The sequence below is a fragment of the Synchiropus splendidus genome, chromosome 12 (assembly GCF_027744825.2).
Source record: "Synchiropus splendidus isolate RoL2022-P1 chromosome 12, RoL_Sspl_1.0, whole genome shotgun sequence".
NCBI lineage: Eukaryota > Metazoa > Chordata > Actinopteri > Syngnathiformes > Callionymidae > Synchiropus > Synchiropus splendidus.
The window spans coordinates 14,071,520-14,085,573 of NC_071345.1; the positions used below are offsets into that span (position 1 = coordinate 14,071,520).

General features: G+C 42.4%; 1 protein-coding gene across 1 annotated transcript; it reads left to right on the forward strand.

The window, feature by feature from the left end:
* Positions 1-229: 229 nt before the first annotated feature.
* Positions 230-7,892, forward strand: LOC128768426 (meprin A subunit beta-like). Its single transcript, XM_053881308.1, has 17 exons — positions 230-447; positions 516-554; positions 637-662; positions 926-1,010; positions 1,081-1,198; positions 1,465-1,646; positions 2,371-2,583; positions 2,843-3,004; positions 3,100-3,126; positions 3,205-3,414; positions 3,592-4,044; positions 4,256-4,429; positions 4,516-4,621; positions 5,531-5,641; positions 6,150-6,188; positions 6,295-6,333; positions 7,469-7,892. The coding sequence occupies exons 1-17, from the start codon at positions 375-377 to the stop codon at positions 7,548-7,550; spliced, it is 2,139 nt and encodes a 712-aa protein (XP_053737283.1). The 5' UTR covers positions 230-374; the 3' UTR covers positions 7,551-7,892.
* Positions 7,893-14,054: the final 6,162 nt, after the last annotated feature.

Here is a 14,054-nt window from a genome sequence, read left to right on the forward strand (position 1 = left end):
TAGCTGTCCATGAAACCCTGAGCACGCAGCAAGCATGGCGTGAAGAACACTCAGATGTGGGTTGCAGTACTTTTGAGACCTTATGTGTTCTGTCAACAAGCATCAGAATGCAGGTGACAGATTCTTCTCAGTGTGAAAATGATCAACAATGGTGATGCAAAATAATGGTTGCCTAACCAAACCCGTTTTACTTTGCTTTTTTTTTGTTTGTTTTTTATGTCCACATAAAAGTGGCCTTTCAAAAAGAGAACCAGACGCTTCCAGATGAACCTTCAGACAGCATTTGGCTCAGAGGTTCATGGTTTAATACATAGATGCAGATGCGATAAATATTTAGGTTTATTTCCTGTGTGACGTTTTGCAGACTGGAAAGGATGCAAAGCCTCTGTTTTTGGATGTTGTTCCTTGGGATTTCATCCGCATCTTCACAAAGATCCAACATAATGAGTAAGTTGCATCAGCAAAACGGCACCTTAATTGTTTAATAATTCTTTTATTTTAACACGTGTTCTTAGATATCACTGAGGAAAAGGACATCACAGAAGTAAACAAAAGTAGGTGTCTCTTAAGGAGCATTATATTTCACTGCCGCACTATAATTACAATGATGATTATATGATTTCTTTTAATTTAAAGATCTCACAGGTGATGACATTCTGCAGGTAAGTTTGTGTTACAGCCACACTCTTGCCTGTGCACTATTTGGAAATCAATATAAATGTGGGAGTTTTATTTTACTTCATCTTATTGACTAACACTATGCTGTCTTATTGTTTGTGTTTCTTTCCTTACAAATAACTCTTTCGCTTTGAAATTGAAGTTTTTTTTTATTCTGCATATATCTAGTCGATATAGCTAGCTGGCATGGAATGACATTCGTCTTGTTCTTCCTGTTGTTATTTATGATATTTGCAATCATGACCAGGGGCCCAAGACGCACAGAAGTTCAATTACAGACACAGATCTACTGTGGGACTCACCAGTTCCTTACATTCTTCATGAAGGCCTAGGTAAGTCATCATCATTTTCAGCTTAAAAAAAAAAAAAAAATTTAATTGCATCTGTATTTTTTGTCACAAGAGCTGAATGCAAAGGGAGTCATACTGAGAGCACTGGATCAGTTCAGGCTGAAGTCATGCATTGACTTCACTGTCCGAGAGACGCAGGACTATTTCATTCACGTCCAAAAGCTAGGCGGGTAAGGTCCTCTTCACTGTGTCAGTATCTGCTGGAAACAGACTGTTATTTTATTATAATATTTTTTTTAAATAAATAACTTCATTTCAGTTCCATTCCTTCAACTGTGATCAGTTATCATGAATACTATACTGTATACTGTGTAATACTACTACTACTACCAATAATAATAATAATAATAATAGTTGAAAGACAGTTTAAAGGAAATATAGCATACAAATGTGGCAGAACAGGTTTGGGTGACAAATTATTGTGTTTGATCGATAGGTGCTTTTCATACGTTGGGCAACGGTACCAGGAAAATGGACAGACTCTCTCCATCGGTCAATACTGCGATACAATCTCCACGGGGGAACACGAGTTCCTGCACGCTCTTGGCTTCTACCACGAACAGTCCCGACCCGACAGGGATGATTTTGTCACCATTGTTTTCAAAAACATCCAAGAAGGTTCGACGTCTTTTCATGAAAATTATGATTGTAAATACATTCATTTTAAGGGCAGGGAAGAGAGACAGGGGTTTTCTGAGAAGCACATGCTCTGCTCATGAAATATTAGGATGTGAGCAAATGTGTTTGTCTGTTGCTGACAAAAATATATTCAGATATGATTTCAAAAAAGAAAAAAAAATGCTATACCTTAAATTTATGGCCATTTAAGCTTTCTGCACTGATTCGAACCCACATTTAGGCATCGCGACTCTTAAGCATATACACGTCAAATTGTTTTAAAATTAGAAAAATAACTGGAAATATCACGGTTGCATTACGAAGGTAAAGTGATGCTAAAGCTGCCGTGCTCTCTATTTCAACTGTGGAAATCCCCATTGTCTCCTCTCCTTCCTCTGTTCTTTCAAACACCGGCAACATGGCAGAGGGACTGTGCCACATTGGCATCCAGGCAAGTGACTAACTCAGGCGAAACCTTCACGTCGATAATGTGTTTCTGTTTTCCTCTCCCACCTCCTCAGAAGAGGGAGGACGTGTTCATCTGTCTCACTGGCGTGCTTCTGCAGTCTCTGCTGAATGGACACGTTTGTGGCTCAAAAGAGCTTATTCTCATTGAACAGTGCCTTCTGGCTTTTATATTGAAAAGTAGATTCTGGTGTTGGATAAATAATTGATGCCATTTTGCATCCTGAGAAAGTGACATGCGTTTCAACATGCTCTTCAGGGAGGTCACACAACTTTGACATAGCTGCTGCCAGCAGCACCCAAGGAGTCCCGTACGACTACTGGTCTGTGATGCATTATGGGAAAAATGCCTTCAGTAATGGAAACGGTTCCACAATCATCACCGAAGACCCCAAGTACCAAGACGTGATCGGCCAAAGACAGGCAATGAGTCCCAGGGACGTCGAGGAGCTCAACCTGCGCTACGACTGCAGTAAGTAGGAGGAATGGCACATTCAATAGAGCACAAAACCGACACAGTAGAATGGGTGACAAGTTCTTTTACTGATCTGAAACAGTCTGTGGAGACCAGAGATAAATGTCTGGCACATGCACCGTAATGAAACCACTCTTTTTTTTAGTACCAACCAAGCTTAAATACTATGATGAGCATTCCAAGTTGTTAGAAACCAAACCATTCCGAACATTCTAAAAACACTATTTGTTACTCTTATGTTTGTTTTCTTTTTAAGACGACAGCGTTGCCTTTCAGCTGTATTGTGATTTTTCCGACGGAGCCATGTGTCACATGACAAACTGCTCAGGTGGGAGCACCAAATGGGAAAGGGTCACGCGTGCTGAAGGTGGGCCGAGCTCTGACCACACCAGTCTTCCCAGTGTCACAGCAGAGGAAGGTATGTTTCTAAACACAATGCTGACACATTTTCCTCCTGGTCTTTTCCAGCATCATTAACGTTGCTCTAAAGCAGGATTGTATTTTTCCCCGCAGGATTTACACCTGAACCTCCACAGGAAGGTGAGCGCCTTTTACTCTCCAAGTGTTCCAACATGACCGAGATGAAGTTCCATATTCGGACACTTGGCTGTGGCGCAGGTCACTTCATGCATGTAAGCACGGCGGCTGGTGAAGCAGGCGACTCTGCCTGGCTGGAGACCCCCAGAATGAAGCCCAAGAGACAGGGTCACCTTCAGTGTCTGCAGTTCTACTACTTCCACAATGGGAGCGCGGACGACCAGCTGAACATCTGGATCAGGGAGTTCAACAATGAAACCAATACAGCACGTCTCATGGGACAAGTCACTGGTGAGCAGCTGACCCTCTGGTTTTATCAGGTCCTGGTTCACAGTCTACATTGAGAATTCAGGGTGACCTTCACACAGGAATCCACCCCCTGAGCTGTTTTACATGATTCACCACTTCATATCCTGCCACTTTCACTTGGCATCAGTGAGAACTTCACTTTCCATTCTCTCATCCAAGGACCACAAACGTCCCACTGGAGGATCCACCATGTTTCCCTGGATGCTCAGAGTGAATTCCAGGTGGAGTTTGAAGTTCAAAAAGGAAATGGAAGCTCCTCTGGTGGCATCTCCATCGATGACATTAATCTGTCAGAAATACAATGTCCTGATGTGACCATGCAGATTGATGATTTTGAGCACGTCTTGACCACAAGTCCTAGAGGCACATTCATGTTCAGCCCGCGGCACTACTCCAGTGGTGGCTACGCATATCGTTTCGCTGTGGAATTGAATCGATTTTATTTTGGATTGCGAGTGCAACTGCTGTCTGGCCAGAATGATGATGAGCTGACGTGGCCATGTCTGAACAGACAAGTGACACTGCAAGTGGTGGATCAGACTCCCAACATCCAGCAGCACATGTCGAGGCAAAGAAGCTTCACCACTGACTTGAGCATAACAACAGAAAATGGTGAGTATAAGATCCACGGAAGCCCATTCCTGCCAGGTCAAAGAAAAAAATGTAGCTTGTGTGTGCGGAAAATGAACTCAGCAAACTCAACTTTAGTATTAATGATAATAATTTCTCTTTCATTTGAATCATTTTATTTCCCTGGCGGAAATGGCCTGTCATAAAAACATTTTTTTCAGACTGAAAAGCAAAACCTATTTTGTAAAAACAGGGACAAGTGTTTGGGACAATCCGCGCAAGTTTGCGGCAGAATTTGTGACCGATGATGGCGAGGAAGTCTTTGGCGGGCCGCTGGTTGGACTAGGATTTTTTTGGTATCTGGATAACTTGAAGTCCCTCAACTTTCTTAAAGGAGAAAGTGCTGTATTTGCCTTTGACTTCCAAGGTAAGGCAGTGTCACCGTCTGCTGAAAATGACATGAGAAACTTTGGACTCTGGATATCTAACCCAGCAAAACTGGTCTGTTCCTAGATATCACCCCTCTGATCAATGGAAGTTCACTTCCCAAGGCCAAACTTGGACCAACGGCAGTGAAGCTCACACCAAAAAACCCACGACATGGCACGTGCAAAACAGGGTACAGTTTCCTGACTTCACCCTGCAGTTACAACATTTATCTTCCTGAACTGAAGCTACACTATATGACCTAAAGTATTTACCTGCCTTGACCCACATATGAACTTATGTGCCTGCCGTTCCTAACCCATAGGGTTCAATATGATGTTGGTCCACCTTTTGCAGGTATCACAGCTTCAACTCTGCTGGGAAAGTTGTCCACAGGGTTGAAGAGTGTGTTTATAGGATTTTTTGATCATTCTTCCAAAAGCGCATTGGTGAGGTCACACCCTGTTGGTGGAGAAGGCCTGGCTCTCAGTCTCACTCTAATTCATCCCAAAGGTGTTCTATCAGGTTCAGCTCAGGACTCTGTGCAGGCCAGTCCAGTTCATCCACACCAGACTCTGTCATCCACGTCTTTATGGACCTTGCTTTGTGCACTGGTGCACGATGCAGTCCAAAACACACTGTTCGCCTGGCAACCTCCAAACCCAGACTGGTCCATCAGATTGCCACATAGAATAGAGTCATTCATCACTCCACTGCTCTATAGTCCAATGGTGGCTGCTTCACACCATTACATTGCACATGGTGATGTACGGCTTGGATGCAGCTGCTCGGCCATGGAAACCCATTCCATGAAGCTCTCTGTGTACTGTACTTGGGCTGATATGAAGGCCACGTGAAGTTTGGAGCTCTTGGAGCAGAAAGATCACTGAGCTCCCGAGAGTGGCCCATGCTTTCACAAACGTTTGTCAAGACAGTCTGCCGGCCGAGGTACTTGACTTTATACACCTGTGGCCAGGCCGAGTGACAGGGACACCTGATTCTGAGCATTTGAACGGGTCAGCAAATACTTTTGGTCAAATAGTACATGTTCGATCAGAAGTGCAACCGCAGATCGATATTTTAGCATTTTTTTCCTCCACAGGACGCCAACAACAGCTCACCCAACAACAGCTCACCCAACAACAGCTCACCCAACAACAGCTCACCCAACAAGAGCTCATCCAACAACAGTTCGTCCAACAACTGACAAAAGGTAACACACGGGGTGTGTGTAACAGCATGCATGTTTCCCTGACTGCTGCAAACAATTTGCATATTTTCAGAAAGAGTACCAGTTTATTGCTGTATGTCAGAACATAACGTCAAATCTGAACAGTTCGCCCCATGGTGACATTGTGTTTTTCATGAGCGCAAGCCATGATACTCTCTGACCAAACAGATCACATGACTGAGGAATGCCTATCCAAAAGGCATTGAAGGAAAAGGTTTATTCCGTGCAGATTTTTTTTTTTTAATGCTCGTAAAGGTGATATTGATACACTTTTATTTCTGTGAATTCAGTGACTTTTCTGTTGATCTTTCTTTCTTTATTTTTTTGAATCACACATACCATGATTCACAGTACTATGGATGGCAGGTAGGAGGAGTTACGGTTACAAAAACTTGTCCAGGAAACAACAGCAGGGCAATAACTTTAGTATTTTCCACAACTTCTGCAAACAAAAAAAAACCCATTCTCTCTTTTCTCCATTGTCTTAAAGGACCCCACACACCGTGACCCACAGGACTACAGTTGGCAGGTAGGAGGATTTATGGCTACATAACTCAACTTGTCCTGGAAACAACAGCAGGGCAACACCTTTGAAAACTAGCCTTTTTGTCACAGTATGACTGTTTTTTTTTAAGGACCTCACACACCGTGACCCAGAGTACTACAGCTGGCAGGTAGGAGAAGTGACAAAAACTCAACTTGTCCCAGAAATAGCAGCGGGGCAACTTCACTTCCTGCCCATCTTATATCTAATATATGGCATATTTCTTTGTCGTCTGAAATTTATTTGAATGAATGGAATTTCATCTTTATTACTATGAAGGTATCAGACAAATGCTTATTGTCACAATAAAGCTCTGTCATATATCCATGAAAGTTACCCTCAACAAATAGTGTATAGTAATAGTGTGTACTGGAAGTTCATTTTATCAAGTATAATTGAGTATAAGTACACCTAGTGTACTATCAACCACATACTTTTGTTTACTAAAAGTATACTCATTTAATACTTCTTCAGACTAAATTGGAACTTTTGAAGTCAACAAAAGTACTCTTTCAAGTATATTTCAAACCATATATGAGTAGTTTACTTGTAGTTTAATCTGTGTAAATGATGTGCACTATCCTGAGGAGTACTCATTCACCTCCAAGCAGTATACAGACAGGCAATGTGCGTATCGCCCTTGTACATCAGCAACTAATGACTAAAGAGTATCATACATTCCAGGGTCACAGTGACCAACAGTCATTCAATGAAAACACAAAAGAACAACTTTTAAATGAGAACGAAACAACAACAGCAAAAGTATCCTACAATAACAACAAATGTCTGTTTTCTGCCCCCAGTCTTTCCCTCCCATGATCCTTTTGCACAGTTTGCTTCTGGATCCCCTCAATAACATACTTAACAAAAAAAAAGTAGTATACATGAAGTTGACATTGTATACTTGGCTGTCAGTATAAGTACACGTCATTGTGCTCCTTTTAAGTATTTCAAATGTCATATGTCAAAAGTACATTTCAAGTATACTTTCATCAGTATTAGTATAAAATAGTCCACTTGAATAAACCTCTTTTGGCTAAGGGTTACCATGATCTGGTGGGGGGGTGACTGTATAGTGCGACCTGGTACGGGAGCATTTCACTGTTTACACTGAAACAATATCCAATGCAGGCCACATTAAACGGCTTCGAAGGCATTCGCATTTGTCCCCTGCGCCTTGAGCTGGACCCTGACTGTACAGAGCACAGCACTGATTTTCATCTGGCATGAACGCTACAAGTATTTTTCTTTCCCCCCTCACCCAGGAGCGCAAGTGGCTTCTCTGCTGTGATGATGTCATCGCCCATCCTCGTGCTCCTGTCAGCAGTGCTGCTCTGGATAGCCTGAGTGACTCTGGAAATAAAGTCAATATTGTGGCGAGGCTTTTGACATTTTTCTTTAACGTGTTTTACGTTGGTGATGTGTGTTTTATCAAAGCAAATAAATATAGTCAACCACTTACATTTCATGATGTTATTCAAATAGGCATCGCTTTGTACAGCAGGAAATGTGCCAGTCACACAACAGCAGGGCAACAACTTGCTTTGACATCTTCTAGTTAACGTTTTGTTATTTTTTAAGGTGATTCATGGAACACAATAAATAACTCTCTTGATGAGATGGCCCAACAAAACATCCTGCATCCTGTCCATGAGTAGTGCCAGAGCAGCAGAGGAATTATTTGATGTATTCTCACAACTGCGGTTTAAAAAAACCTGTAAGATGCATACATTTGTTGCAAAAAACATAAAATAAAAATGCAGAAACAAATGTTTCAATTTATAAAACACAACATACTGCAATAGATCATTTAACATGGTGACAAAATGTGGAGTCACGGTTGTGTTTCCATTCATTCCATGCCACTGGCTTCTTTTTCATCTCCTGTGTTTTGAAAAGTAGCTCAGTGATGCTACTGCCATCTGCAGTCCGTTTGAGCTTACTGCACTCGGGATGGTATGAAGAAGAATAATGACAAAAAACGGTTTAAAAAATATGTCTCTCAAAGTGAACTTGAAACATCTAAATGTCTGACCCTCAAACAGACACACAGAGGACACAAGTCACAGCTTCTGTAATCAGATGAGAATGACAAACTATGTGAAGTCGTGCATGGGAGACATTTTAGAAGACAGCAGACGTGACGGAAAAAAGAGGACAGACTTGTTACTGATATCAGTCACTACAAAACAGCATTCTCCTCATAGTTCAGTCCTTTGTTGATGAAACGAAGTGGTGGTTGTTCTTACTTTAGTTCAGCGATAAGGTAATTTTAAACTTTAACTCGAGCACAAAAGCTTTCAGAGCACTCTTGCTTGCAAACCTTTGTTTCTGTTTTATCTTTTATTATTTGTTGCACTTTAAAAGATCCATATTTACTCTACTTTTCTGTGTTTTAGTGTATGCTTTTGTTGTGTTGCTGTTTTTTATTTTTTATTTTATTTTTGCTCTTACAAAAGCGAAGGCAAAATGAGCCCAGGTTATCATTTTGTCAATGACCATATAAGCCTACGTAATTGGCTAGGGGCAATATTACACTTTGGTCTCACCCAACTATTTTTTTGTAATTTTTTATTATTATTAATAAATATTTTTTGGGGGGTGGGGTCGTTGGATGGTATGTGGATGGGTATTTCTAACTTCATTTTTTTTAACAGTGTCTGTTGTAATGGCCACTATTATATGCTTCTTTTCCATAACAGCGAATTGAGTTGTCATTTCATACCGAAAAAACATTGATTTGAGGATTACATTTAGCGTGGGCATCACAATAAAAGACCTCAACACAACAGCATTCTCCTCATAGTTCAGTCCTCAAAGAATTTTTCCACCAGATGCCTGCGTCCGATTATTATTACACAACGTAACTACGCCTCAGATAAGGGGATGACTCAGACCGTGAATATGGAATCTGCACTCCAACCACATGATAACATGAGAACTTTTACAGCATAACAGCGTGGAGACGCAGCTCAAAGAGTTTTTTATTTTTAGATACTTTTGGGCAGCTGTGCGTCACATTTTACATTTCCGATCATAAGCGGTTTGTTGGTTTAATTTAATAAATTAGTTAATTTACTTGTTCATTTTAGCCTATTCCCAGTCGGCAAAAACTGACAAAAAATGATGACAAAAAATTTATCACGATACATTTTCATTGTATTCCATGCGTTGGACACTATAGTCTCTCTTGAAACTGTTTTATGATGAAACCTATTTGTGGAGTTTTGTTGTTTATGTTTAAATATTACAGTTAAACAAGTGTAGAGATGAAAAGTTCAATGTTTCACGTCTCTGGAAGAACCCGCTCGTGTCTGACAGGGCCGCATACTCTGACAAACTTACGCAGCAGTTCTCAGCCAATGACTCGGCTGCAGTGTGGAGAGGGCTCAAGGTGGTCGCTAACTACGAGCCACGTACCCCCCACCACTCTGAACAACCTCGCTCTTGCACAGGACCTGAACAACTTCTATTGTCGCTTTGAGCAGCCATATTGCACCAACACCTCTGTGGTCTCTCCAGCCCCATGTTCCACTTTACAACAAAGGACTGTGCTGTCTCTTAGTGACACAACTAAGATGAACGATGTCACTGAGACAGCGAAGTCGATCACAGTCACTTTTGGAGAGCCACCCCCTCAGCTCCCCCCTCTTCCTCTTTCTCTTGACATCATGGAGCAGGACGTGCACACTCACTTCAGGAGGCTGAACCTTCGGAAGGCTGCGGGTCCGGACAGAGTTTCCTCTGCCATCCTGAAGCATTGTGCTGCTGAGCTGGCTCCAGTGTTCACAGACATCTTCAATGCATCCTTGGTGTCCTGTCATGTTCCTGCCTGCTTTAGGTCCTCCACTATCATCCCTGTTCCCAAGAAGGCCAGGATCACAGGACTGAATGACTACAGACCGGTGACACTGACGTCTGTGGTCATGAAGTCCTTTGAGCGCCTGGTTCTCTCTCACCTGAAGTCTATCACTGCTTCTCACCTGGACTCATTGCAGTTTGCCTACAGAGGACGATGCAGTGAACCCTTCATTGAGCCCTTCATTTCGTTCTGGAGCATATGGACTGCCCAGGAACCTATGTCAGGATCCTGTTTGTAGACTTCAGCTCTGCCTTTAACACGATTCTTCCAGCTCTGCTTGAAGACAAGCTTCGCCAGCTCAATGTGCCTGACTCCCTCTGCAGATGGATGACAGACTTCCTGACCAGCCGAAGTCAGCGTGTGCGGCTGGGGACGACTGTCTCCGACACTCGGACCCTCAACATCAGGTCTCCTCAGGGCTGTGTTCTCTCACCATGGCTCTTCTCTCTGTACACTAACTGCTGCACCTCCAGCCACGAGTCCGTGAAGCTGATCAAGTTTGCAGATGACACCACCATCATCGGGCTCATCTCAGATGGAGATGAGTCGGCTTACAGGAGGGAGGTGGAGCAGCTGGTGTCCTGGTACAGCCACAACAACCTGGAGCTCAACGCCCAGAAGACAGTGGAGATGGTCTTAGACTTCAGGAGAGTCACAGTTTCTCTGTCCCCTATCTATTCCTATTGTAGACTCCTTCTGCTTCCTAGGAACCTCCATCACTGAGGACCTCAAAGGGGAGCCAACCATCAGGCCCCTCATCAGGAAGGCCCAGCAGAGAATGTTCTTCCTGAGGCAGCTACGAAAACTACGACTGCCGACGAAGTTGCTGGTGGAGTTCTACACGGCCATCATCCAGTCCATCCTCACCTCCTCTATCACCGTCTGGTACAACAGTGCCACCTCCAGGGAAAAGAGCAGACTGCAGCGCATCGTACGTTCTGCTGAGAAGGTGATCGGTTGCAACCTGCCACCTCTTCAGGACCTGTATGCCTCTAGGACCCAGAGACGTGCAGGTCGGATCAGAGCCGACCCTTCTCACCCTGGACATAGACTGTTTGTTCCTCTTCCCTCTGGCAGGAGGCTACAGGAACAGCTTCTTCCCCTCGGCCGTCAGACTGTTGAATTTGAGAACAGCCTTGTTGTTATTTTATTTTATTTTATTTTATTTTATTTTATTTTATTTTATTTTATTTTATTTTATTTTATTTTATCAGCACTTTATTCCGAAGCACTTTCCTAGTAGGTGGGCTCCCCACTGACCATGGCAATAAATTTGATTCTGATTCTGATTCTGATTCTGATTCTCTGCCAGTTTTATTTAGGGGTTAAATTGAGCCGTATCTGCTGTACCTCATGTCTATGGACCAGTCTGGAAACATTTCCTAGATGCCATTACAGTCCAACCTCAGTTCTTGACCACAGTCCGTTCCAGACGGCCGTTCGAGAAGCGATTTGTTCAAAATCTGAATCGATTTTTCCCATTACAATGAATGGAAAAAGAAACAATGCGTTCCAAGCCTTAAAATAGTCTTTTGTAGGAGTGAATGTAGAGTGTCTGCTGCAGGTGCACTGTTCCTCTATGTGTGTGGCCGCTGCATGTGGGAGGGGTTGCAGAGTGAGTGAGGTCTCTCCAGAAGTGAAGAGGTGCCCGGTGCGTGTCCAGCTCTGAATGTGTGCTTCTGTGCAGTTTGGCTGTGACAAAGTCATAAACCAAGTCACGCTCTGTCCCAGACTCGCCTCATCCCTGTCCGAGCTCCAGCCCACAAGAGGACATCAAACCCAGATTGTGTTTGGCGGTATATCATGTACGATAAGTTATTGCCCATCCCTAGCCCTCAGTATGCTGGCTGGCATGAACTGTCCCTGTCTAATGCAGTGTTTGTTTCTACATCATCCCTTCATCGTGTTTTCTCTCATTTTAACCTGAAATCATGCTAGTTTTGAGCTGCTACACACTGGCTGAACCCTGAACTGGACTCAGCGCTGGTTAACTGACGATGTGCAGTATGTATGTAGGTTTTACAGGAAAACGTGTTGAAGGGCCGTGACTGAGGGGTCAATGGCAGATTGATGGAATGCAAAAACTGTCAACTCAAAGGCAAAGTGAGCTTGTCATGTAGACAATACAAGGGTGTGGGCTGCGTCTGTGTTGCGTCTGACTCCTACACACACACAGAACGTCAGCAGGGGCTTCCTTGATGGAATCTGTTTAAAAAGACATTGTCAATCATCAAGCAACAGCGGACACAAGCATTGAGCAAACATCATTTTTAGCTTCAATTATTTGTGAAAATGTGTTTGTGAACATGTATTTTTAATCAGAGTGCATTTGCATGAAAACTTCATAATTTCTCCTTGCACCATCTGATATTTCTCTCCTGGTGAAATGAGAGTGTGATCTTTATTCTGATAATATTGGCCATGTTTGGTTTCCAATGAAACTGGACATGGCCTGTCCTGTGGCGTCAGAGCTCAGTGATAATGGTGGAGCATAAAACTACGACTCTATTTCAAGACATGAGAGAGAATTATACATCCACCAAAACATATACTAAATATAAGTGTAGTGGAGCTTTTACTGTAGTTCAGCGATAAGATCATTTTCGACTTTAACTCAAGTACAACAGCCTACAGAGCACTCTTGCTTCTGTCAGAGCAAGCTTTTGTCCGTGTCTGTTTTATCCTTTATTATTTGTTGCACTTTAAAAGATCCAAATTTACTGCACTTTTCTGTGTTTTAGTGTATGCTTTTGTTGCTGCTGTTTTTTTATTTTTTTCCATTGTTGCTCTTACAAAAGAGAAGGCAAGATGAGCCCAGGTTATCATTTTATCAATGACCATATTAGCCTATGTAATAACAATACAAAAATAAAGTAATGACAATATTATACCACACCTGGGCACTTTGGTCCCACACAAATATTTTTTAAATTTATTATTATTACTTAAATTAATGAAGAATTTTGGAAGGGTGGTGGCGTTGGTCGGCGGGTGGTTTCACCTGAATTTTTTTGGGTCTGAAGTCTAAATGATCTTCGTCGTAATGGCCACTATTATATTATATGCTCTTTTTATCTTTTCTTTTCTTATCTTTTCCATAACAGCAAAATAAGTTGTCATTTTCATACAGAAAACATTGACTTGTGGATTACGTTTAGCACGGGCATCACAATAAAGCGACAGCATGTGACTTGAGTTTCACTGGAAAGGCCTTTATACATTAATACAGGCGGATGCTGAAGTATGAATTGTTTGGACAATACTGAGACATCTGATGTCAGCTAAATGTCAATAGCAGACATCCCCATATGGAAATTGGGGGTCGGGGCAAGGCTTGCAGAGATGCATCATTCTGGGTCACGATATCAACATTCTCTATTGATGTTTGATGTTTGTTGTCTTGAATTCCATTTCAACTGAGTCTGTTCTTGTTGACCGCATGAAATCCTAAATTTGACTCGGATTAACAAGTCGACCCCCATAAACCTTTGTATCATTGGCAGTTACAGGAGCAAATATATTAGCGAAAAGAGAGGAAGATTTTGAATTAATTCCAAACCCTTTCCAGCAACTAGAAACGCTTCAGTTCAGTCGCAGAGAAGAAGAAAGATATTGGGGCAGTGCAAACCTCCACCAAGCCTCTTGTTTGTATCAAAGCTACGATGGTGTTTAAACAGGAAGAGACAGACAGGTAATAATGCCCATCACACACTGGAGAGGTCGAGGCACAGGGCTTTTCGTAAAGCCACAAGTTGTCAGCACAGTTACATAACATCTGAAGGTGTGAAGAACACGAAGACCTGGGTTGAATCACTGTTGAGATTTTTTTCTGTGTGAGAATGCAGTGAGAATGCAGAAAGACTTATCTCTATCAGGGTAAGAATTATCAACAATGAGGTGCAAAACAATGGTGACGGAGCAAAACCTGTTTTTCCTTCTTTTTTGACGTAGTGTGTTAGAAACATTTGTATATAAGGGAACCGAGACAG